Below are 27,846 nucleotides of genomic sequence, written 5' to 3' on the forward strand. Positions count from 1 at the left end.
TCCATCTGGCCTGGAGGTTGACTGAGTCCCTGACCCGGAGGACACAGCACGGAGGCAGGCACCTGTTTGTACAACATACCATCAGTCCCAGAGGATCTGCATGCAGCGTCGGCTTATCACCTACCATGCCGAACACCACAGGTGGCATCACGAATCACTTATAAACTTTATTCCCAAATCCACCCCTTTTACATGGGCGCCCAGGGCCACGGACCGGGTCACCGCTACTGTGACAATCCCCTCTGAGAGACCGGCCCGGTACCGAGTACCCCACAGCCCTGGGAGGGCGACCCATAGGAATATAGCGTAACATTATAATGGTATGACAGCAGTCCTCTATCAAGAGCAAAGGTAGTAATATATATCCATGACGCTAATAAAATAATCTCATTAATAATCCGGAAAATACCATTCTGGACAAAAACAATCCTAATCTTACTTTACCGACCTCTTTAATGTCTTGACAAATTTGTTTGATGAATGGAAAAGATGCTTCAGACTTCTGGACACAGACTGTTTGCGACTAGGGTTTTGTAATTTCGCACTTTCTGAAATGAAGCACACACGGGAATCATATACATTTTTAAGTGTCTGTAAAACATTTGTTTTTATTATATTTATTTAATAAAACAGCGCCATAAAACAAAGAGATTATGTAATCTGCTCATAAAACTAATAACCAGGCCAGAAATGCTATTTGGGGCAGTCCCTTAGAAACCCTCACAATAGCATGGCTGAAAGCACTCTTCAACATCAGCTCTATTCGAAGGTTATTCAGAGCGAAACGCCAGGTATCAGCCAGCAATCAAACATTCATGGCCTCTTTTAACAATCATTGACCTCTAAATCCAACATCTAAACTGGAGCTTCACATGAAGAGGAGATTAGCACCAGGCGGCCATAAGTAATTCCCTCATTGTAAGGAACCTGATGATGAAGGATTTGTAGGCTCTGTATCTTCTACTAAATAGATCACTTTACTGAGCACCAGATGAGCTCTATTTTTATTACATATGCCCAATTAAAGTGCAGTTGCTATTTTCCTTTTTTTTTAAGAAATAAATATAATAGGCATTACAAATAGCTGCCAATCAGTAGGGGTCCAGGTCCTGAGACCCCCACCGACTGCTGAAAACACTGCCCTGAAATGTGCTGCTCTTGTAATCAGCATGTACATCCTCAATAGTAAGTTTATGGGTCCGTACACCACTCTGTGCCGCACATCTTCATCTTTTACTTTGTATGTTTCTGTTTATTAAATGGATTCTGTGAGTACAATTAATTTCTTATTTTGGATTAGTGGATCTGGCTGGGCAGCTCTATGTTCAGCTTTTTGTCAGGATTAAGAAAGCTTTTGCCCTGAGATGCAAGGACTGCTTTTAGATTCTCTCTCTCTCTTGGCATCACAGATTTGGCCTTATCCTGGATCTCGTCATATCTAACAGACCGAACATTCAATGTCTTCCTCTCCCACACCACCTCCACACCTCGCCCCCTATCTGTCGGTGTTCCCCAAGGCTCAGTTCTAGGACACCTACTCTTCTCCATCTACACCTTCGACCTGGGACAGCTCATAGAATTCCACGGTTTGCAGTATCATCTCTACGCCAATGACATGCAGATCCACCTATCTGGACCTGACGCACCTCCTAACTGACCAAAATCCCACAATGTCTATCTTCTATTTCAGCTTTCTTTTCTGCTCGCTTTCTAAAACTGAACATGGAAAAAACCGAATTCATTATCTTTCCTCTATCTCACTCTACCCCTCCAGCTGCTCACTTTCCCCAGTTCTGCATGCTCGGTGCCTCAGAGTGATCCTTGACTCTGCCCTTTCTTTCAAGCCACATATCCAAGCCCTTGCCTCCTCCTGCCGACTTAAAGGGGTTGTGCGGGCTTTTCACGTAATCTCAGTGCATATCTGGGCTGCAGAATGCTGACAATAAGTAATTTACCTTCTGTCACTAGTTTGCACAGTTTCCAAGATATCTTCTCTTGTTTCTAACAAAAACATCCAGGGGGTGTGTGTTATGGCATTGAAATGAAAACTGGTCGTTTCCTCCTACTCTACTAAAAACATGCCCTATATAGCAACAACCCCACCCTCCATAGCTACAGGCCCTCCCTGGCCACATGAACAAGCCTAGCCCTCCTCACACAGTAACAAATCCTCCCCCTCTAGCAGCCTCAGTGCAAAGAGCAGAACCATCCAGCTGCTCCTCCCCCAGACACACGCTGAACAGTGATCTATGGAAAGTGAAACTATTGAGGAGGAAACGACCAGTTCTCATTTCAATGCCAGAACACACACCCCCTGGATGTTTTTCTTACAAGCAAGAGATGATATCTTGGAAACAGTGCAAACTGGCCAGAGAAGGTAAATTACTTATTGTCAACATTCTGCAGCCCAGATATGCACTGAGATTACGTGAAAAGCCCGGACAGCCCCTTTAAAGTCAAAAATATTGCTCGAATCCGTGCATTCCTTGACCAAGAAACAGCAAAAACACTAGTGCACACCCTTATCATCTCCCACCTCGACTACTGCAACCTCCTATTCTCTGGCCTCCCCTCTAGCACCCTGGCACCACTCCAATCCATCCTAAACTATGCTGCCCGACTAATCCACCTGTCTCCCCGTTATTCCCAAGCCTCTCCTCTATGCCATGACCTTCACTGGCTTCCTATTGTCCAGAGGCTCCAATTCAAAACCCTAACTATGACATACAAAGCCATTCACAACCTGTCTCCTCCATTAATCTGTGACATGGTCTCCTGGTACTTACCTACATGCAACCTACGATCCTCACAAGATCTCCGTCTCTAATCCCATCTTATCTCTTCCTCCCACAACCGCATGCAAGACTTCTCCCGTGTTTCCCCTATACTCTGGAACTCTCTACCCCAACACATCAGACTATCGCCTACGACGAAAAACTTCAAAAGGAACCTGAAGATCCACCTGTTCCGACAAGCCTACAACCTGCAGTGATCCTCAGTTTGCTCAACCGCTGCATGATTAACTCTACCCTCTCCTAGTGTATCCTCGCCCATCCTTGTAGTTTGTGAGTCCTGGCGGGCAGGGTCCTCTCTCCTTCTGTACTTGTGTGTCCCTTGTTTTGCTCATGTTTGTTGTACTTGTCTATATTTGCCCCTTTCCCATGTAAAGCGCCATGGAATAAATGGCGCTATAAAAACGTATAATAATAATAATAATATACCAGTACTGCAAATATGGTGAGGAAGAAAAAATCCAGAAGAGTTTTGATATTTAATACAAGCATATGGGAAAAATTGGGTTACAATATACATGTTAACCTAAAGGATACCCTCAAACACTATCATGCAAATCATCTAAGATACAGAGAGTTTATATGATCCCATTAACGACAATGTATTCAAAATCCTTCAATAATCAAAAGACAAATTTTCATACAAAGTGCAAATCTGTCTTTATTAAGTGTTACAAAATCTTATATATCAAAAACAGTGCAATGCTACAAATTAGCGTAATAAGGAACAGGTGGGCACTGATACAACCATACTGCCATGGAGGGCGTCATAATGGATGTAAATAGGCGAGCAAAATTACATTACATGTTAAAGTGCATAGTGCAATATACAATAATGTTTAGCACAACCAATTCATATATAAATAAAGCAATAGGCCATAGTAAGGAGGAAGGAAAACATGAAACATCATCACACTACTCCCACTGAGCAAAGTATATCAATATTAGAACATTGGCAAATAATACTGCTGAGTAACTAACAGTGTACAGTAGTAAATTGCATAGTACATAGCCCAAACCAATCCTTACCCATGTCAAACGCAGCCCAGACCAGAGCGCAGATGCCCCGATGCGCGTTTCGCTGCTGCTTCCTCGGGGGGCAGTCTTGATATTTGCCTTAAAGTAGCCCATCAAAATTGTTATTTTCTTAATGTACTTTAGTCATCATATGTGCACTGTGTACTTACAATTGCTCATGTTTCCCTTCTACCTAGCTAATTCTTTTATTTTCCTTTAGGTTTATGACATCACATGACTGAAAACAGACTAGCAGAATCCTTCTAAGCTCTATGTAGAAGCATGAGGACTATTTTACTTGTATGAGTCATGAGTCACTGCAAATGTCCCTGGTAGGGGTGAGAAGGGAGCAGCTGAGTCAAGAGTTGAAGAGGAGAATGATAAATACAGGGACAATAAACTCTATGTTTCTAAATAGAACAAAGAAAAGAGAAGAAATAGCTGGGTAGAAATGAAAACTGAGCAATTGTAAGTACACAGTGCTGTATAATATGAAGACTACAATATAATAAGAGGATAAAAACTGATGGGAGGAGGCGTGCTTCTTTATTTATTGTAGATGTGGCAAAGTAGATTCTGTTTGGCTCTTTTATTGTGGAAAGACTTGAGCTACTTTTCTGGACTTTGGATTGCACCAATCATTTGTTACACTTCTTTTTTATTCATTCACTTTGAATTTGTCTAATTTATAAAAACGAACGATTAAGGGGAATCTGCCAGCAGGTTTTGGCTATGTAATCTGAAGGCAGCAGGAGATGGCTGAAACACAGAATTACACAGGATGTGCCACTTGTCAAAAGTGTGTTGTGTTGTATATTAACTATGAAGGATTTATCACTAAGAGATTAACATTGCAGGTCTAGTCCGGTAATGCCTCTTCCTGTGATAAGTACCTCATGGTCTATTGACTTTATGCACCGAGAGCCTTCTATGGGCTAGGTTAGCTTTCTCAGCTCTGCTTCATTCTTAATCTAAAAGTTCTGATTGTGTCAGAACTGCTGCACCCAGTAAACTAAGTAATACACTGTTGGGTTCAGCTCCTATTTATCTTCATGCAAAAATCTGCTGACAGATACCCTTTAACATTTGTATTGTTGAAAGCATTCATATTTTGTAGCATTTTTTCCCAATGACTAAATCTTTTGCACAATAATGAGTATATACTGTATATATTACAAAACCCTAACCATGACATACAAAGCCATCCACAACTTGTCTCCTCCATACATCTGTGACCTCGTCTCCCGGTACTTTCCTGCACGCAACCTCCGATCCTCACAAGATCTCCTTCTCTACTCCCCTCTTATCTCCTCTTCCCACAATCGCATACAAGATTTCTCTCGCGCATCACCCCTACTCTGGAACTCTCTACCACAACATATCAGACTCTCACCTACCATCGAAACCTTCAAAAAGAGCCTGAAGACCCACCTCTTCCGACAAGCCTATAACCTGCAGTAACCACCGATCGACCAAACCGCTGCACGACCAGCTCTACCCTCGCCTACTGTATTATCACCCATCCCTTGAAGATTGTGAGCCCTCGCGGGCAGGGTCCTCTCTCCTCCTGTACCAGTTATGACTTGTATTGTTTAAGATTATTGTACTTGTTTTTATGTATACCCCCCTCACATGTAAAGCGCCATGGAATAAATGGCGCTATAACAATAAATAATAATAATAATAATAATAATAATAATAATAATAATAATATATCAGAGGCGTATCTAGGCTTTCTGGCACCCGGGGCAAGAATCTGGTTCGGCGCCCCCCCCCAAGTACATATGCGACTTGCACAGCTAGTCATGCACCCACGAGCTGCTCTCCCTAATGCTCTCAATGTTCAGTAAAAAACTGAAAGCAGGAAGAGAAGCTCGTTGTCACAAGACCATAACTATGAAAATCGCATATGAGTGAAGTGTCCATGTGATGACTACTGCAACCTGCAGAGCTGAATCCTGACATTGCAGCTTCTGAATTCTCACAACGAATGCACTGCACACATTTAGGATTCTCCCTTGCAGATATACAGTCATGTCAGCACAAGTATGTGATTTATATACTTCTGGCCACATTCCGTCTAGACGTGCCCGGCCTCGCTCTTTTCATTGAGTGAGGCCACACATGTCTAGTCAGCATGTGACCGCATGTATGTAAATTACCGGCACGAGAGAATCCTGACAGCGTTCAGTGAGCACTGTGAGAATTCAGAAGTCTGCAGTCACACAGAATGTCTGCAGACTCAGCACAAACCTGGACAACCCCTTTAATGCTCCTAACAAATAAAAACATGAGAATTAGTCAGTGTCACAAATAACATTTACACCCAGGTACCTTATAGATGACATCGACTCTGCAGTCGTTCTCCTTTTCTTCTTCTTGTCCAGACCCCATGATGAGTTTTCTCATCCACAGCCATCTCTGCAGACTTCCATCTTCTCCGGTCTTCTGCAGCAAATCCCCACACGATGCCCTTAAAGATAGAAGTGTCATTATAATGCTCCCAAATAAAAATATCTGCAATATACTGTGGCCTCACACTATTCCCCTCCTTCCTCATACTGTCTCCTCATATATTTACCCCCTCACGCTCTATACTGTCTGCTCACACATATCCCCGACTCCCCATACTGTGTCCACATACATTCACCCGTTCGCACCCCTTACTGTCTGCACCCATCCCCCATACTGTTTCCTCATACTCTTCATTTTGTGTCCTCAAATCTCCCCACACACATTAAATACCATCCCCACTCCAAATCCCCCATCCCTAATCCCCCACCCACATTAAGCACCCCCCATCCCCACTCAATAACCCCTCATCCCTACTCCCAAATCCCCCCACACATTATGTACCCCCATTCCAAATCTCCCCACACATTATGTACCCCCACTCCAAATCCCCACACACATTAACCCCCATCCCCACTCATTAACCCCCATCCCCACTCATTAACCCCTCCCCACATTAACCCCCATCTCTACTCATTAATCCCCCATCTCCATTCATTAATCCCCCATCTCCACTCATTAACCCCCCACTCATTAACCCCCATCCAACCCCCATCTCCACTCATTAACCCCCACACTCATTAACCCCATCTCCACTCATTAACCCCCCAATCATTAACCCCCATCCCCACATTAACCCCCATCTCCACTCATTAACCCCCCACATTAACCCCCATCTCCACACATTAACCTCAATCTCCACTCATTAACCGCCATCCCCACATTAATCCCATCTCCACACATTAACCTCCATCTCCACACATTAACCCCCCACTCATTAACCCCCATCCCCACACATTAACCCCCATCCCCACATTAATCCCATCTCCACTCATTAACCCCCATCTCCACTCATTAACCCCCACACATTAACCCCCATCTCCACTCATTAACCCCCCACTCATTAACCCCCATACATTAACCCCCATCCCCATACATTAACCCCCATCCCCACATTAACCCCCATCTCCACCCATTTACCCCCACTCATTAACCCCATCTCCACTCATTAACCCCCACACATTAACCCCCATCTCCACTCATTAACCCCATCCCCACATTAACCCCCTTCCCCACATTAAGCCCCATATCCACTCATTAACCCCCATCCCCACATTAACCCCCATCTCCACTCATGAACACCCCCCCATCTGCCATCTTCGGTGGTTCTTCATCTCCAGAATGGAGCACACTTACCATCAGCGTTTGCTCTGGGCGCCGGGAGTGACGTCAGCAGCATGATCACATGACCTGATCACTCTGCTGACGTCGCTATGACCCGGCGGTCAGAGCTTCAATTGTACTGGCGTCTGTACAGACGCCAGTACAATTGCTGCCTGGGAGTCGGCGCGGCCTCCTTCTCTGCGTCGGCTGTCAGCTTGACAGCTGACACAGAGAACCGCCGACTCCCAGGACTGGTAGCGGCAGAACGCAGCCGCCAGGGGAGAGACACTGCCGACCGCTGCATTAGGCGGCCGGGCGGCCCGACTGCGCCCCCCTACTGCCTGCGCCCGGGGCAACTGCCCCGGCTGCCCCCCCTGGATACGCCTCTGGTATATATATATATGCAATACAATGATAGTTACACTATAAGGACTGAATTAAGCAACAGGTAATATAGAGGGGAGACTGAAAAATCTGCAGTGTACCTGCAGAAGAAGAGAAGTATAAGCCTGGCCCCCGAAAAGCAGGAGGATAAGGAGTCAGTCAGCATTCATACCACTGGTGGACGGCTACCAGGCTCTCATGCAGGACATGTGTAAAGATGTACATAAAAAAGTGGTTTTCCCACAAAGAAACACCTCAGTAAACAATCAGAAGCCGCTTGAAGGGAGAAAAAGAATCCCTGTGATGAAGACGAAAAGGAGAGTGGTGGTCGTGGGCGATTCCCTATTGGGAGGAATATAAGCTGCCAACTGGACATTACCTCAGGAGAACTGTAAGTTTCTGGGAGCCTTTTTCTGGCTCTCATCGACTTGCATTAAGAGCTTGTGACATAACTTTTGACTTCCGACCAGTCACAAATTGTGGTCACAAGATGGCTCTGCGATACTGGACCAGCGCTGAAAGAGGTGAAGATGCCGGTGGGTAAGTATAAAAGAATGGTCAAGTATTTTATTTTCGAAGCACCACTCCAGTGCTGAAAGCAAAAAACACTATAGTTGTACGTTAATGGAAATATGTCTTTTTCTAAAGCTTTGTGAATTTAGATTGCTGACCAGTTACCTTCCAGTGACAATGACTTTTGTGACTACAATGTTAATACATGTCTGGAATTGTCTCCGAAAACCCTACTCTAAATGGGAAAGGAGCAAAAACTCGAAACATTACTATCTACACATGTATGCTCTAAGGACTCCCTTCTAGCTGGACCATCCATAGGGTGAAACAGAACCTTTCATTGAAAATACTGATTCTCCGTTCTTAGTTACAAAGCAACAAAAATATCACATGACTAATTATATTGAATTGCACCAATTGCTATCCCACAGTATATGTTCTCTTAAGGGGAAGCTTATTGCCATCAGACTGGGAAATGATCCTCAAACATATATGATACCACAATGTGTGTTTGCCAAAACTATAAAAGATTTTAATCGCAAAGTCCAATCTTATGACATATCTTCATAATGTACAGGCCAAAATAACGACATGGTTCACACTTTCCGTTAAGCCAATGCTATGACATCATGTCGGCTCCATCTAAGCCAGCTCACTGATGCTCTTAAACTTTACTTTGCAATATGCCCTATAAATGATATGGTATGCAGGAATGTTAAATATACATTCCTAACATAGAAATAACATTACTAGAATTTGTTTTGTAATGTTGTAATGTTTATTTCAAATCATTGATTTTCATGTATATACCTATATTCACCCGCCAAGGTTGACTCACACATGCACAGTGTATAAAAGAAGTGCATGTACCAGAAATCTTTAATATACCTTGTGTCTAAGACGCTCACTGCTATCCTTCTGAAGGCAAGCAGTATACAGGTCCGCTCTATGATCTGGCAGACATAAGCTGTCATTCTAAGCAGCTTGAGCATGATTATTGGCTGGAAGGAAATTCCTGCGAATTTGATTTCAGTTCAACTTTTTGTATTATTAGGCTACATCTTCTCGTAGAGGTAGAGGTTATGAAAATCAACCAGTATGAATATTGGAAATAATTAGCAATGAGTGGATTGATCAACTTTGAGTCAAATCCCTTAAATTCACAGGTCTCCATAATCCAATCATTCCACAATTGAATTCAAGAGGATCACAAAAAAAATGTCCAGCAACATTTCACACACCGCTGCAACCAGACAGTAAGGTAATGCAGGTGCAGTCATGCAGGCTCCCCTCTACTGCTTTATACAAAGGAGAAAAAATCCAGCGAATGGTGGAGGTTGCTAAAAAATAACTTTTATTTCATGTGAGTAAAATTAAACCAACATACTGTATCCAGCACTGTAGCACACAAGCATGAAGCAATTAGCGATCAACTCGTCTCGACTCATCTCATCATTATTTTTTAGCAACCTCCACCATTTGCTGGATTTTTTCTCCTTTGGATTATGCTGTGGCTGTCTCACCCCTATCCATTCAAGGCATTGGTTTGCAACTGGGTGGTTGAACACTTGGACTGGTAAGCTGACTTTTTTATATACTTTCATATTGCTTTATAGCTATCAAATCACATTTTAAATGCAACCAACATGTGCTATCACAGCCACTATAAAAGATGAGGGCAGGGAAAGCAGCAACCATTTTAGTAACTTACAGATTGATATAGGAGGTGAGAGAATGCTGCTCATTCTAATAATAAACCATAAGATGTTGTAACTGCAGGGCATCATAGGGAGGCCTGAACGATTCAAAATGAAGCCCCTTTTTTAATCACTTGCGAATTGAATCTCTAAATGCTTGGATTCGCGACAAATCGCAAATTTCAGGAAATTCAACTTGAACTCGTTTCTCTGTGAATTGATCAGTTCATCTCTAATTACCATCTTGGGAAAGGGTCCACATTTGTGGAGGTGGCTCAGAAGCTGAGCTCACTCCAAACGCTACTTATGCTGGCTACATTTCATAGCCGGCATTCGTTTTTAAAGGGAATCTGTCACCCCATTTTAGCCATATAAGCTTCGGCCACCAACATCAGGGGCTTATCTACAGCATTCTGTAAGGCTGTACATAAGCCCCCGATGTAACCTGAAAGATAAGAAAAACGAGTTAGACTATACTCACTGGAGGGGGCGGTCCGAACCGCTGGTTGTTGCTGTCTGGTCCGGCGCCTCCCATCTTCATACGATGGCATCCTCCTTCTTACTTCTGCCGCGGCTCATGCGCAGGTGTACTATATCTGCCCTGTTGAGGGCAGAGTAAAGTACTGCAGTGCACAGGCGCTGGACCTCTCTGACCTTTCCTGGCGCCTGTGCACTGCAGTACTTTACTCTGCCCTCAATAGGGCAGATAAAGTACACCTATGCAGGAGCCAAGGCAGAAGTAAGAAGGAGGACATCATCGTATGAAGATGGGAGGCGCCGGACCGAACTTGTTTTTCTTATCTTTCAGGTTACATCGGGGGCTTATCTGTTATGATTGAGTCACCGTAGGAGGCAAAAATAGAAATGCTAGCTAAGTCCAGAAAACCAGAGAAGTTGGCAGCTATCGGATTGCAGACCCCTGAACCTATCAACACAACTAGCAGTAGCCGTGGGGGGCGCCTACGATGCCCTAGGCCTCTCGATCACAGCCGGAGGACTACATAGCCTAAAGACAGAAAGGGAAATCTAAACTGCCCCAGAGCAGACCCCAAAGCAAAAGGCAGCCCCCCACATATAATGACGGTGAAGCAAGAAGAAAGAACAAAACACAGACAGAAAGATAGACTGAGCAAAGATGGGGCCCAAGCTAGCTTGGATAGGAAAGGACAGGAAGGCTGCTGTCTGCAATCCGTGAAAAAACCCTATGAAAATAAGAGCCAACAAACTGACAGTAAAAAAGGCCCTGAAGACGCTAGGCTTCAAAAAAGGCTATGTCAGTACTCAGGAATATTCTGAAGACAGAGCAACAGGCAAAAGGAGATTCAGCTCACCCCAGCAGGGAATGGCAGAATCCAGAAAAGCAAGGAAAACAAAACACAATGCAAAAAGGCAAAGCAGAAATCTTAGCTTTAGATGAGCAGGAATCAGACTGGATTCCTAGAAGTCCACAGAGAAATCACCCGCAGGCCAGAAGGGCGTCGGCAGCCTTATATCCAGTCACTAACTCCACTCAGCCAGTCATCATCATCAGCCCCAGGTGTTTGACAATCAGGCTCACTACTTTTCTTCACCAGAAGAGGGAGTTCCTCGGGCCTCAGTAGTGAAGGGGAAAATGAACTCACAACAGTACCTCCCCCTTGAGGAGGGGTCACCGAACCCTCAACCACGCCACCAGGGCGATCAGGCTGAGCCCGATGAAAGGCACGCACCCATCTTTTGGCATGAATATCAGAGGCAGAGACCCAGAAATTATCCTCCTGACCATAACCCTTCCACTTAACCAAATACTGGAGTCTCCGTCTAGCCAGACGGGAATCCAGTACTTTCTCTACCTCATATTCCATGTTACCTTCAACCAATACAGGGTCTGGAGGTGCAACCCCCGGAACAACAGGTTCAACAAACCTCTTCAACAAAGATTTATGGAACACATTATGGATTTTAAATGTGACAGGAAGAGCCAAACGAAAAGAGACCGGATTAATAATCTCCAAAATCTTGTAAGGTCCAATAAATCTAGGCTTAAACTTAGGAGAAGCCACCTTCATAGCAATATTTTTTGATGATAACCACACCATATCACCAACCTTAAACTGGGGACCAATGGTCCTATGTCGGTTGGAAAACCGCTGGGCCTTTTCCTGGGAGAGAGATAACTTATCCACCACTTGGTCCCAGATCTGGTGCATTCTCTCCACCACAGTGTCAACACCTGGGCAGGCAGAGGGCTCCACCTGCCCTGAAGAAAATCGAGGATGAAACCCAAAGTTACAAAAAAAAGGTGACATCAAAGTGGCAGAACTAGCTCTATTATTTAAAGCAAATTCGGCCAAGGGCAAAAATGAAACCCAATCATCCTGATCAGCAGAAATAAAACATCTCAAATATGACTCCAAGGTCTGGTTTGTTCTCTCTGTCTGCCCATTGGTCTGAGGGTGAAAAGCAGAGGAGAAGGACAACTGAATTCCCAGCTTGGAACAGAAAGTTCTCCAAAATCTAGACACAAACTGGACTCCTCTGTCAGATACAATGTTCTCAGGAATCCCGTGCAAGCGAACCACCTGTTATAAAAACAGAGGCACCAATTCAGAGGAAGACGGCAACTTAGGGAGTGGTACAAGATGAACCATCTTAGAGAACCTATCACAAATCACCCAAATAACAGTCATCCTTTGAGAGACAGGCATATCAGAGATGAAATCCATTGAAATATGGGTCCATGGCCTCTTGGGGACAGGCAAAGGCATCAACAACCCACTAGAGCGAGAACACGATTTAGACCGGGAGCACGTCCCACAGGACTGCACAAAATTCCTGACATCACGAGACAAGGAGGGCCACCAAAAAGACCGACTCACCAGATCTCTAGTACCAAAAATACCTGGATGACCAGCCAAAGCAGAGCAATGAACTTCAGACATCACTCTCTTCTTCCACTGGTCAGGAACATACAACTTTCCACTGGGACAACGCTCAGGTTTGTCCTCCTGGAACTCCTCCAGAGCACGTCTCAAATCGGGCGAGATGGCAGAAAGAACTATCCCTTCGCCTAAGATGGTAGCAGGCTTGGTCACCACAGGAGAATCAGCAAAGAAGCTCCTAGAGAGGGCGTCAGCCTTGACATTCTTAGTTCCAGGAAGAAAAGAAACCACAAAATCAAAACGTGTAAAAAACAAGGCCCACCTAGCCTGTCTAGGGTTGAAGCGCTTAGCCGACTCTAGGTAAATCAAATTCTTGTGGTCAGTGAGGACCACGACTTGATGCTTAGCTCCCTCCAACCAATGTCTCCACTCCTCAAATGCCCATTTCATGGCTAACAGTTCCCGATTCCCCACATCATAGTTACGTTCAGATGGAGAGAACTTTCGGGAAAAGAAAGCACAGGGATTAATTTTAGATGTTACAGGATCCTTTTGGGACAAAACAGCTCCTGCACCGATCTCAGAAGCATCCACCTCTACCTGGAACGGAAGTGAGACATCAGGTTGCCGCAAAACCGGGGCGGAGGTGAATCTTCGCTTCAGCTCCTGAAAGGAAGAAACAGCCTCCGGAGACCAATTTAACACATCAGCACCCTTCTTAGTCAAATCAGTCAATGGCTTGGCAATACTAGAAAATTTTGCTATAAATTTCCGATAAAAATTAGCAAAACCCAAAAACTTCTGGAGGGCCTTCAAAGAAGTGGGCTGAACCCAATCATAAATGGCCTGTACCTTGGCCGGGTCCATTTCAATAGTTGACGGAGACAAAATAAATCCCAAAAAAGAAATCCTCTGTACTCCAAAAAGGCATTTAGATCCTTTGACATACAGGGAATTCTCCCTCAAGATCCGGAACACAGTCCGAATATGTTCCACATGAGAATCCCAATCCTTGGAGAAGATCAAAATATCATCCAGATAGATAATCAAAAATGTATCGACAAAATCTCGGAAAATATCGTTCATGAAGCACTGAAAGACAGAAGGGGCATTAATGAGCCCAAAAGGCATCACCAGGTACTCAAAATGTCCCTCCGGAGTATTAAACGCCGTCTTCCATTCATCCCCATGCTTAATGCGAATAATATTATACGCCCCCCTGAGGTCAAGCTTGGTAAACCAGCAAGCACCTTTAACTCTGGAGAATAGATCAGAAATCAGGGGTAACGGATACTGATATTTAACAGTAATTTTGTTGAGAGCACAATAATCAATACAAGGTCTTAATGATCCATCCTTTTTGGCTACAAAAAAAAACCCGGCACCTAAGGGTGACGAGGATGGTCTAATATGACCCTTCTCTTAATATAGGATCGCATAGCCTCGTGCTCGGGTACAGATAAATTGAAGAGCCGACCCTTGGGAAATTTACACCCCGGGCTCAGTTCAATTGCACAGTCATAACTCCTATGAGGAGGCAGAGACGCAGACTCATTCTCACTAAATACATCATAAAAGTCCGCCAAATAATCAGGAACATCATGCGACTGAGGAGAGGTGGAAAACACCGGAGCCTCACTAAAGGCACACCGACAACCCCAGCTCACCACAGACACAGATTTCCAATCCAAAACTGGATTATGAATTTGTAACCAGGGAAACCCCAGAACAATAGTATCATGCAGATTATGTAACACCAAAAACCTGCAATTTTCTTGATGGTCTGGGGCGACCCGCATTACCACCTGGGTCCAAAACTGAGGTTTATTTTTAGCCAAAGCAGTAGCATCAATCCCCTCCAAAGGGATAGGCGTCTGCAGAGGTGTCATCGTAAATCCACAACGTTTAGCAAAATCCAAGTCCATTAGGTTTAGAGCTGCTCCCGAATCCACAAAAGCCTTGGCGGAAAATGTGGACAGGGAGCAGATCAGAGTAATAGCCAGAAGAAACTTAGGTTGAACACCACCAACAGAAAACGTGTGTGCAAAGCGTTTCTCGCATTTAGGACAGACAGAAATAATATGCGAGGCATCTCCACAGAAAAAACACAACTTATTACGCCTTCTGAACTCCTGACGCTGCTCTCTGGAAAAAACTCTATCACATTGCATAGGTTCAGACATCTGTTCAACAGGTGGCAACACCTCTCGTGCAGCACTGCGTTCGCGCAAACGCCGATCAACCTGAATGGCTAAAGACATAGAATCGTCAAGACCAGAGGGAACAGGAAATCCCACAATAGTATCTTTTACGGCTTCTGACAACCCCTTCCGAAAGAGAGCAGCCAAGGCATTATCATTCCAGGTAGTAAGTACTGCCCACTTTCGGAATTTTCGACAGTACAATTCTGCAGAATCACGAACCTGGTTCAATGCCAGCAGGGTCTTTTCAGCCTGATCAATGGCATTAGGTTCATCATACAACAACCCCAAGGCCTGAAAAAATGCGTTCACATTAGTCAGAATAGGATCATCTGGTTTCAAAGAAAATGCCCAATCCTGGGGATCGCCACGCAGCAAAGAGATGACAATTTTAACCTGCTGCGCGGAGCTCCCTGACGAGTTAGGCTTCAAGGCAAAAAATAATTTACAATTATTTTTGAAATTCAAAAATTTAGACCGGTCCCCAAAAAATACATCAGGTGTAGGAATCTTTGGTTCAGCAGCATGTGAATGAGCAAGGTAGGCGGAAATTCCCCGCACTTCCGCAGCGAGCTGCTCCACACGATCAGACAATTGCTTTATCTCCATTGAGAGAAAAAAAATTCCCCCTACGGCCTCAGAGATATAGAGGAAAAAATATACACACCTTTTTTTTTTTATACAATTCTTTCCTGCAATTGAGTACCCTAGGATCTGCGGTATGGCGGGTGATTCTGTTATGATTGAGTCACCGTAGGAGGCAAAAATAGAAATGCTAGCTAAGTCCAGAAAACCAGAGAAGTTGGCAGCTATCGGATTGCAGACCCCTGAACCTATCAACACAACTAGCAGTAGCCGTGGGGGGCGCCTACGATGCCCTAGGCCTCTCGATCACAGCCGGAGGACTACATAGCCTAAAGACAGAAAAGGAAATCTAAACTGCCCCAGAGCAGACCCCAAAGCAAAAGGCAGCCCCCCACATATAATGACGGTGAAGCAAGAAGAAAGAACAAAACACAGACAGAAAGATAGACTGAGCAAAGATGGGGCCCAAGCTAGCTTGGATAGGAAAGGACAGGAAGGCTGCTGTCTGCAATCCGTGAAAAAACCCTATGAAAATAAGAGCCAACAAACTGACAGTAAAAAAGGCCCTGAAGACGCTAGGCTTCAAAAAAGGCTATGTCAGTACTCAGGAATATTCTGAAGACAGAGCAACAGGCAAAAGGAGATTCAGCTCACCCCAGCAGGGAATGGCAGAATCCAGAAAAGCAAGGAAAACAAAACACAATGCAAAAAGGCAAAGCAGAAATCTTAGCTTTAGATGAGCAGGAATCAGACTGGTTTCCTAGAAGTCCACAGAAAAATCACCCTCAGGCCAGAAGGGCGTCAGCAGCCTTATATCCAGTCACTAACTCCACTCAGCCAGTCATCATCATCAGCCCCAGGTGTTTGACAATCAGGCTCACTACCTTTCTTCACCAGAAGAGGGAGTTCCTCGGGCCTCAGTAGTGAAGGGGAAAATGAACTCACAACACTTATCTATAGCTTTGCAGAATGCTGTAGATAAGCCCCTGATGGCGGTGGCCGCAGCTTATAGGGCTAAAAATAGGTGACAGATTCCCTTTAACAGCCGAAGTTGGAGCCAAATTAACAACTTAAATGTGACTGCCAGTCTCTTATGGCTGCATTTAAATGTACATGCGCCAATGGTTGCACTTGGTCCTTGTGGGGACCAATAGATTACGATGATGGCTGGCAGTCTGCTGAAAATCGCCAATTACAGTCATCTTGCCACTCCTGACAAGCACAATCATAGACTGAGTTCCATAGGAGGCTGAGAATTTTGATACATAAGGCAGTACTATGGTACAGTGCCATGTAAAAAATTTGGCATTTCTGGTCAAAATTACTGTTATTGTGAACAGTTATGCAAGTTGAAGATGAAATGATCTCTAAACAAACTAAAATTAAAAATGACACATTTCCTTTGTATTTTATAAACAATATATCTATTTTCAATGCTTGCATTTTAAAAATTTCAAAAAGGAAAATAGGCTGATGCAAAAGCCCGGTACTGAGTAACCCCTGCCCTGGCGGGCACTCCATTTACACCCCTAGATTAATTCATTGAGAGGTGTAGTTAGTAAAATGGGGAGTTATACTGTTCTGGCACCTCAGGGGCTCTCCCAGTGGGTCATGGCACCCTTAAACCATATTAGTATAATATGCGATATAATATGGAGCTCCTTCCCTTTTGAGCTTTGCACTGTGCCTCAGAAGTAGTTTTCACCCACGCATGGGGCATTAGCACACTCAGGAGAAATTGCACAACAAATTATGGGGTCCATTTTCTCCTGTTACCCTTAAGAAAATAAAAAAATTGGGGCTGAAAGAAAAATTAAGCAGGAAAAATTATTTTTTTAAAAAAATTTCTTAGCTCTGTTTTAAACTTCTGTAAAGCACCTGGTGGTACAGAATGCTCACCACACATCTAGATAAATTCCTTGAGGGGTTTAGTTTCCAAAATGCTATCACTTGTGGGGTATTCCCACTGTTTAGGCACATCAGAGGCTCTCCAAATGCAACATGGCATCCACTCTGGATTCCAACCAATTTTGCATTCAAAACATGAAACAGTGCTCTTTCCCTTCCGAACCCTGGTGTGCGTCCAAACAGTGGTCTTCCTCCACATATGGGGTATCAGCATACTCAAGAGAAATTGCACAACAATTTTTCGGATCCATTTTCTCCTGCTACCTTTATTAAAATAAAAGATTTGGTGCTAAAGATGATTTTTGTGGATAAAATTAGACGTTTAATTTTCACGGCTCTATGTTATAAGCTTATATGAAGCACCTGGAGGTTCAAAGCATTCACCAAACATCTAGATAAGTCACTTGAAGGGTCTAATTTCCAAAACAGTGTCACGTGTGGGGGGTTTCCACTGATTAGGCACATCAGGGGCTCTCCAAACGTGACATGGCGTTGGCTCTGGATTCCAGCCAATTTTGCGTTCAAAATATGAAATGGTGCTCCTTCCCTTCCGACCCCTTCTGTGCACTCAAACAGTGGTCTTCCTCCACACATGGGGTATCAACGTACTCAGGAGAAATTGCACAACAATTTTTGGGGTCCATTTTTTCCTGCTGCCTTTGTTAAAATAATAAAATTGGTGCTAAAAGATGATTTTTGTGAAAAAAATGTCATTTTTAATTTTCACGGCTCTAGATTGTAAACTTATGTGAAGCACCTGGGGGTTCAAGGCACTTACCAAACATCTAGATAAGTCCCTTTAGGGGTTTCTTTTACAAAATAGGGTCACTTGTGGGGGGTTTCCACTGTTTAAGCACATCAGTGGCTCTCCAAATGCCACATGGCGTCCACTCTCAATTCCAGTCAATTTTACATTCAAAACTTCAAATGGTTCTCCTTCCCTTCTAAGCTCTGCCGTGCACCTAAAGAGTGGTCTTCCTCCACATATGGGGTATCGGTGTACTCAGTAGAAATTTTGCAACAAATATTTTGGCTTATTTTCTCCTGATACCTGTGAGAAAATTTAAAAAATTTTGCCCGAAGTAACATTTTTGTTAAAAAAAGTTAAATGTTCATTTATTCTTCCACATTGCTTCAATTCTTGTGAGGCATCTGAAGGGTTAATAAACTTCTTTAATGTGGTTTTGAACACCTTGAGGGGTACAGTTTTTAAAATGGTGTCACTTTTGGGTATTTTCGGTCATATAGACCCCCCAAAATCACTTCAAATGTGGTTTTGCAAATTTTGTTGGAAATATGAGAAATCACCGGTGAACTTTTAACCCTTATAACTTCCTAACAAAAAGAAATTATGGTTGAAAAATTGTGCTGATATAAAGTAAACATGTGGCAAATGTTATTTATTAACTATTTTGTGTGACTTAACTCTCTGATTTAGGGGCATAAAAATTAAAAGTTTCAAAATTGTGAAATTTTCTAAATTTTTGCCAAATTTATGCTTTTTTCACAAATAAACACAAGAAATTTTGAAGAAATTTTATCGCTATCATAAAGTACGATATGTCATGAAAAAACATTCCCAGAATCAGTGGGATGCATTGAAGCATTCCAGAGTTATAACCACATAAAGTGACAGTGGTCAAATTTAAAAATAAAGGCCTGGTCATTAACCTGTAAAGTGGCTTGATCCTAAGGGGTTAAAGGTGAATGTACTTTATTATTACTCTTCCATAACTCTAGGCCCGCTAAGAACCTATTATAAAGTAGTGATTCACCCCTTTAAGGATTTTTATATTCTCGTAATTTCCAGTATATTTATGTAACTGTATATTGTATACTATTGTCTGAAATGGCAATCAATGTACTGTATGTAGGCTGTAATTTCTAAAATAGATAGTTTTAGCTTAACAACTTTATGCAATTATGTATTATTGCTAAACATGGACTTCAGAGTACTATATAGAAACATCTCTTTATACTATATTTTAAAGGCTTGACAGGAGATACAAGTCAGTCAGAAATCTCAACAATGAAAGCAATGGAAAAACAAAGGACCCTCAACATTATGGTGGGCTACAACTGGTGAATTGATTTCATCTACCACAGTCAAAAATAAAACTGCCATTAGGTTACAATTATAAGATGTAATCACCATGTTTCACCTTTGGGTGAAAGCTGGAAAGTGAGAAATTCAGGCCTCTGAGCATGTGTGGCAGTACATTAGCTAATCCCTAGACTAGGCACACAAGGTAGTATGATGCTGTATTCTCCCCTGGAAACATTTTTAAAGAAGAATAGAGATGTAGCATTTTTTATTTTGACACATATGCTATGATGCAGCTTGATATAATCATGCAGAAAACTGTACCTTGACACATAGCGTGACATGTTTAATGGATTGGGCTATGCTAAGTGGAAAATTTCTATATCCAGATATTTTCTGCAAAATGGTATAGATAATGCTTATTACAAAGATTTTGGTACTCTTTTACAGGTTAGGGCTCGCAAGCGTATACATTGGACGAGGGAAATCAAATGTTTTATTGGATAGCATTTGAAGCAATTTTATTCAATGGGGCACTGCTGATCAGTTTTTTTTTTCTAATGCCAATTCGGCATAAGAAGAGGTGAGCAAAGCCGAAATGGAAAGTTCGGGGTTTGTACTGGACACCTAGTGTCCACTGCTGAAGTCCGAACGTGGACTTCTCTCAGAAGTCCGTTTTAGTGTTTAGAGTTCAGATAGAGGAGAGAGAGAGACTGACAGACTCTGAGAGGGTACTCTGCTTCCTTTCGCAACACCCTAGCCCTTACCACAACCATTTTACAGTCCTTTTACTGCACTAAAGTTTGGATGTCCATTGACTTCTATGGCGTTTGGGTTCAAGTTTCAGTAGAGTTTTGGTTCCTGAACTCAGCTTTGAACTAAAATTCGGTCGAACCTGATAGACCCGAACATCCACAGGTCCGATTATCCCTAGGCATAAGTACAAATTTACAGCATGACATCCGAGTGCAGTCTGATTTCCATGAACTCTAATCAGAGTTTGAGCAGAGTGTCCTTTTCATATTCGACCCGATTCTTAGAAACGAGAATCTGCGCTTGTGCAATAAAACTTAAGTTAAAAAATGTTACACCTGTACCGTCAGAATACATAATGTAACATGCAAAAATGTTATGCTCCTTATTTCCACATTAATAAAAGAAACTAGTCAGTATCTTTTTGTATGGCATTAGAGGAACAGTGTGAGCCTATAGATTTTTATAGGTGCTGCATTACACATCCATACAACACAGTTTTATCATACAACTGTGCGCATGAACCATTACAGTAATAGAAGATAGGGTGACATTGTAGGACTAACTGAAAGTAATGCATAGGGTTCTTTATATCCATTTGTTTCACTGAAAATAAATTTGGACCCTATTTGGGCAAATTCATACATACTCATGCAGAAATCATGAAAAGTTTATAGCATATTTAAAAGTCGCCTTGTTTGCCAGTGAATAAAATGTCAAAATTCTAGAAAGAAGAGAAAATGAACTGGACTCACTGTTCTGCTTTTAAAACATATAAAATACATGATTTACACTCACTGGCCACTTTATTAGGTACACCTGTCCAACTGTGTGTTAAGACTTAATTTCTAATCAGCCAATCACATGGCGGCAACTCAGTGCATTTAGGCATGTAGACATGGTCAAGACAATCTCCTGCAGTTCAAACCGAGCATCAGTATGGGGAAGAAAGGTGATTTGAGTGCCTTTGAACGTGGCATGATTGTTGGTGCCAGAAGGGCTGGTCTGAGAATTTCAGAAACTGCTGATCTACTGGGATTTTCACGCACAACCATCTCTAGGGTTTACAGAGAATGGTCCGAAAAAGAAAACAAATCCAGTGAGCGGCAGTTCTGTGGCCGGAAATGCCTTGTTGATGCCAGAGGTCAGAGGAGAATGGGCAGACTGGTTCGAGCTGATAGAAAGGCAACAGTGACTCAAATTGCCACCCGTTACAACCAAGGTGGCCAGAAGAGCATCTCTGAACGCACAGTGCGTCGAACTTTGAGGCAGATGGGCTACAGCAGCAGAAGACCACACTGGGTACCACTCCTCTCAGCTAAGAACAGGAAACTGAGGCTACAATTTGCACAAGCTCATCGAAATTGGACAGTAGAAGATTGGAAAAACGTTGCCTGGTCTGATGAGTCTCGATTTCTGCTGCGACATTCGGATGGTAGGGTCAGAATTTGGCGTAAACAACATGAAAGCATGGATCCATCCTGCCTTGTATCAACGGTTCAGGCTGGTGGTGGTGGTGTCATGGTGTGGGGAATTTTTTCTGGGCACTCTTTGGACCCCTTGGTACCAATTGAGCATCGTTGCAACGCCACAGCCTACCTGAGTATTGTTGCTGACCATGTCCATCCCTTTATGACCACAATGTACCCAACATCTGATGGCTACTTTCAGCAGGATAATGCGCCATGTCCTAAAGCTCGAATCATCTCAGATTGGTTTCTTGAACATGACAATGAGTTTACTGTACTCAAATGGCCTCCTCAGTCACCAGATCTCAATCCAATAGAGCATCTTTGGGATGTGGTGGAAATGGGAGATTCGCATCAGGGATGTGCAGCCGACAAATCTGCGCCAACTGTGTGATGCCATCATGTCAATATGGTCCAAAATCTCTGAGGAATGCTTCCAGCACCTTGTTGAATCTCTGCCACGAAGAATTGAGGCAGTTCTGAAGGCAAAAGGGGGTCCAACCCCTTACTAGCATGGTGTACCTAATAAAGTGGCCAGTGAGTGTATTTTGCTCAGCTAAATTTCCACATATGTAGTAATTACTTTTCCAGAACTTCACCCGCTTGGGACCTATATCTGCTAGCCCAATATTTTTTAACATGCCTCAAAATGAATGATTTATGAAGACGGCAATGTGTAAGCGTTATGTAATTTTCTGCATGTTTGCCGCTTGTTTATTAATAGCTTCATTAGAGAAAGCAAAGAATATAATGTGAATATTTCTGATACCACAAGATGTCAGATGGACACTGTTTATTATCACCTAAAAGCGGAAGAGGAAAAAATAAATATTGCAGACAGAACAGTAAAACATACAATATATGATAAGCAAACATACTGTATACTGTATCTTAATACATTCCTAAATGTAGTCATACGCAATACCAAAGCTACAATGAACAGGAAATATTTGAGGCTTGTAGCTAGAATTATTCAATATCAGTGATGTTAAAATTGTTTTTTCCAGATAAAAATTAAATTGATACAGCAGAATACTGCAGAAAGTTAATAGTAAAATACTTCCTGCCAGTATTCAGATTCATTTCAGGGTTTCAATGGGTCATCACATAACTATCAGGTACAGTCTTTTCGGTTTCGGTCCTGTGCGGACCTGCCCTTTCGCTGCTCTTTTTCTGCTTTGGCAATAGTGGTAATATCACTGATCATACACAAAGTAACGATCAGACAAGAAATCTTTATATAAGGAGGATTGTATAAGCAAACTGGATCAATTTTATCTGGTTATTTACTTTTCTCATATAGCCCTCCACAGAGTATGATTCCTCTATACATTATGACCACTATAACACTCGCAGCACAGTTTGATGGTTCTCACAGCCCCTCACACAATGTGATGTTTCCACATTATTTCCCCATTGTGAGGACACCACAATGACCCTGTAGCACAATACAGTGCCCCCACAATTCTTTCACTCATATCATGAGACCCCCACAGCAACCCCAACCACATTATGATGCCCCCCACAGCCACAAAGACAGTATGATGGCCTTCACTGTCTCCAAGAAATATAATTCTCACACAGTATGATAGCCCTCCCACACAGTATAATTCTTCCATATGTTATGTCCCCTATAAACCTCGCAGCACAGTATGATGGCTCTCACAGCCCCCCACATGCAGTATGATACCCCAAGAGCCCCACCATAACATTATGCCCCCCAGTCCTCCTCACAGAATGATGCACTCACAGTCTCACACATAGTATGATGGCCCTACAGCTACCCTAATTCAGTATGAGATCCCTTCAATATAGTATTATGGTCCTACATCCCTCCACACAGTATGATGGCCCCCACAGCCCCATACAGTTTATGATCTCCCATGCAGTCCCACACACAGAATAATGCTCCCACAATCCCCCAAGCAGTATGATTCCCTAATATCCTCCCACACAGTATAGTGCTGCCACAGCCCCCCAGACTGTATGATGCTTTCACAGCATGATGTCTTTACAGCCTGACATACAGTATGATGCACCCACACTGTAGATTGTCCTCACACCTACCTACACAGTATGATGGCTCCAGATAGCATTTCCCACACAAATAACAAGTCGTGAGTCGAGATAGTTGAGGAGTCTGAGGTCAAAAGCTAGAAGGGTATAGTCACACTGTGACAGTCTTCAGTAAGGAAGGGGGGGCTCAAACTGTCCCTAGAAGAGGGACCCTTACTATTCCTGTCCCATTGGTACTCTTGAAGGTAGAGCGGCCTGAGTCTCTGACTTTACTGTGCTGTTAAACTCTGATCTGCCCCCTCCCCCACCCCATGAGGCCTGGGACAGAAATATAAAGTAAGCAAGACACAAAAACAAAACAGGGATTACAGAAAGCAACAAACATACAAACACTTACCCAAGGTAAAGAGGTGCAAAGGGAAGAAAAGGAATGTGCCAACCAAATGGAAATGGGACAATGAGGAAAGCATACACCCAAAAACAGCAGCAACAATCTCCAGCAGCAACAACGATCTCCTATTCAGCCCAATGTTTCCAAGGTGCTAGGAAGCATATTTTTCACTGGCAAGACAGAGACAGTCTGGCCAGGTTTTATAGGAATTGGTAAATACCATATTAGAAGCAGCTGAAAATGCAGCTGCAAGTCTCTGACCAGCATAGTCAACCTAGTCATTAACATCTTGATCACCAAAAGAACCCAAATCCAATTAACCTCATATTCTAAACTGCCATTAACAACAACCAGAGGAGGCGGGGACAAGTGCACACACAATTCCCTAACAAACAGGCAACCCCCACATGTATTCAGACTGTCCAGCAGCCTCAAATCATGCAGCTACTTCAGCACAAACTAAATCTCCGAGCACGCCAAAATACTCAGAGGACACTCGAGCATGCTCGGGAAAACCTGAGCAACGAGTATACTCGCTCATCACTAGTGTTGAGCATTCCGATACCGCAAGTATCGGGAATCGGCCGATACTTGCTGTATCGGAATTCCGATACCGACTTCCGATATTTTTTCAATATCGGAATTCGGCATCGGAATCGGAAGTTCAGTTGATTGACAGCCTGACGTCATCATGATGCGCGGTGTGTGCGCATCATGATGCGCCGTCATTTCGGGCCTTCCGGGGGTCTCTGCCGGCCTGCTGGGGGGCTGTGCCGGCCTGCCGGGGGGCTGTGTGGACTGCCCGGGGTCTGTACCGGCCTGCCGGGGGGTTGTGCCGGCCTGCCGGTGGTCTGTGCACCCTGTGGGGGTCTGTACCGGCCTGCCGGGGGGCTGTGCCGGCCTGCCGGTGGTCTGTGCACCCTGTGGGGGTCTGTACCGGCCTGCCGGGGGGCTGTGCCGGCCTGCCGGTGGTCTGTGCACCCTGTGGGGGTCTGTACCGGCCTGCCGGGGGGCTGTGCCGGCCTGCCGGGGGGCTGTGCTGATGTCCGGGGGTCTGTGCAAGCATCGTCCGATGGGACTACAAGTCCCATCTGGCGATGCCTGCTACCATGACAGTGATTGACACATTAGCCAATGATGGGACAGTAGTAGTCCCATCATCCGGCTAATGTGTTAAATGTTAAAAAAAAAAAATACTACATACATACTACATGCATGCTACATACATACTACATGCTACATACATACTACATATATACTACATACATACTACATACATGCTACATACATGCTACATACATGCTGCATGCTACATACATACTACATACATACTACATACATACTACATGCATGCTACATGCATGCTACATACATACATGCATGCTACATACATACTACATGCATGCTACATACATGCTACATGCATGCTACATACATACTACATGCTACATACATACCACATACATACTACATACATACTACATACTACATATATACTACATGCATGCTACATACATACTACATGCTACATACATACCACATACATGCTACATACATACTACATATATACTACATACATACTACATACATACTACATGCATACTACATGCATACTACATACATACTACATGCATGCTACATACATACTACATGCATGCTACATACATACTACATGCTACATACATACCACATACATACTACATACATACTACATACTACATATATACTGCATGCATGCTACATACATACTACATGCTACATACATACTACATGCTACATACATACCACATACATGCTACATACATACTACATATATACTACATACATACTACATACATACTACATACATACTACATGCATACTACATGCATACTACATGCATGCTACATGCATGCTACATACATACTACATGCTACATACATACCACATACATACTACATACATACTACATACATACTACATGCTACATACATACTACATATATACTACATGCATGCTACATACATACTACATGCTACATACATACCACATACATACTACATACATGCTACATACATACTACATATATACTACATGCATGCTACATACATACTACATATATACTACATGCATGCTACATACATACTGCATGCTACATGCATGCTACATACATACTACATACATACTACATGCTACATATATACCACATATATACTACATACATACAATACATTCATACAATACATACATAGACATACAGTACATATAACATAGAGTAACATACTTACCAATACTTGTCACATTGTTCCCCGAAGCCATTGTCTTTTCCGGAATAAATATTAACATAACAAACCACAAAAATACTCACCCATGATCCGAAGCAGTCCACGAGTGTGTCCCACGACGATCTTGGGTAGAGAACTGCAGCATCAGATGATGCTGCCGTTCTCTACGGGCTGCAGGAATCCAATGACGGAAGGTAGGTATCCTTCCGCACTGTATTCCTCCGCCACTTAAAAAAAAAAAGTCCCTAGTCTCACTTTATGCCATTGCTGTGTGGGAATTTCCCACACAGCAATGGCATAAAGTGAGACTAGGGACTTTTTTTTTTTTAAGTGGCGGAGGAATACAGTGCGGAAGGATACCTACCTTCCGTCATTGGATTCCTGCAGCCCGTAGAGAACGGCAGCATCAGCTGATGCTGCAGTTCTCTACCCAAGATCGTCGTGGGACACACTCGTGGACTGCTTCGGATCATGGGTGAGTATTTTTGTGGTTTGTTATGTTAATATTTATTCCGGAAAAGACAATGGCTTCGGGGAACAATGTGACAAGTATTGGTAAGTATGTTACTCTATGTTATATGTACTGTATGTCTATGTATGTATTGTATGAATGTATTGTATGTATGTAGTATATATGTGGTATGTATGTAGCATGTAGTATGTATGTAGTATGTATGTAGCATGCATGTAGCATGCAGTATGTATGTAGCATGCATGTAGTATATATGTAGTATGTATGTAGCATGCATGTAGTATATATGTATGAATGTATGTAGCATGTAGTATGTATGTAGTATGTATGTGGTATGTATGTAGCATGTAGTATGTATGTAGTATGTATGTAGCATGCATGTAGTATGTATGTAGTATGTATGTAGTATATATGTAGTATGTATGTAGCATGTAGTATGTATGTAGCATGCATGTAGTATATATGTAGTATATATGTAGCATGTAGCATGTATGTAGTATGTATGTGGTATGTATGTAGCATGTAGTATGTATGTAGCATGCATGTAGTATATATGTAGTATGTATGTAGCATGTAGTATGTATGTAGTATGTATGTAGTATATATGTAGTATGTATGTAGCATGTAGTATGTATGTAGCATGCATGTAGTATATATGTAGTATATATGTAGCATGTAGCATGTATGTAGTATGTATGTGGTATGTATGTAGCATGTAGTATGTATGTAGCATGCATGTAGTATATACGTAGTATGTATGTAGCATGTAGTATGTATGTAGCATGCATGTAGTATATATGTAGT

The 27,846-nt window shown here is 42.9% G+C and overlaps 1 protein-coding gene across 1 annotated transcript in view; it reads right to left on the minus strand.

Annotated features, from left to right (window-relative positions):
• The window catches only part of ANKFN1 (ankyrin repeat and fibronectin type III domain containing 1), a 1,014,930-nt gene that overhangs the window by 389,548 nt on the left and 597,536 nt on the right, over positions 1 to 27,846 (minus strand). Inside the window, exon 9 of the mRNA XM_073588104.1 lies at positions 449 to 548. Coding sequence (XP_073444205.1) covers positions 449 to 548 — 100 coding nt within the window. The remainder of the gene's footprint in view (positions 1 to 448; positions 549 to 27,846) is intronic.

This window comes from Dendrobates tinctorius, unplaced genomic scaffold (assembly GCF_039654945.1).
Source record: "Dendrobates tinctorius isolate UK_male_01 unplaced genomic scaffold, ASM3965494v1 ptg000103l, whole genome shotgun sequence".
NCBI classification, from domain to species: domain Eukaryota; kingdom Metazoa; phylum Chordata; class Amphibia; order Anura; family Dendrobatidae; genus Dendrobates; species Dendrobates tinctorius.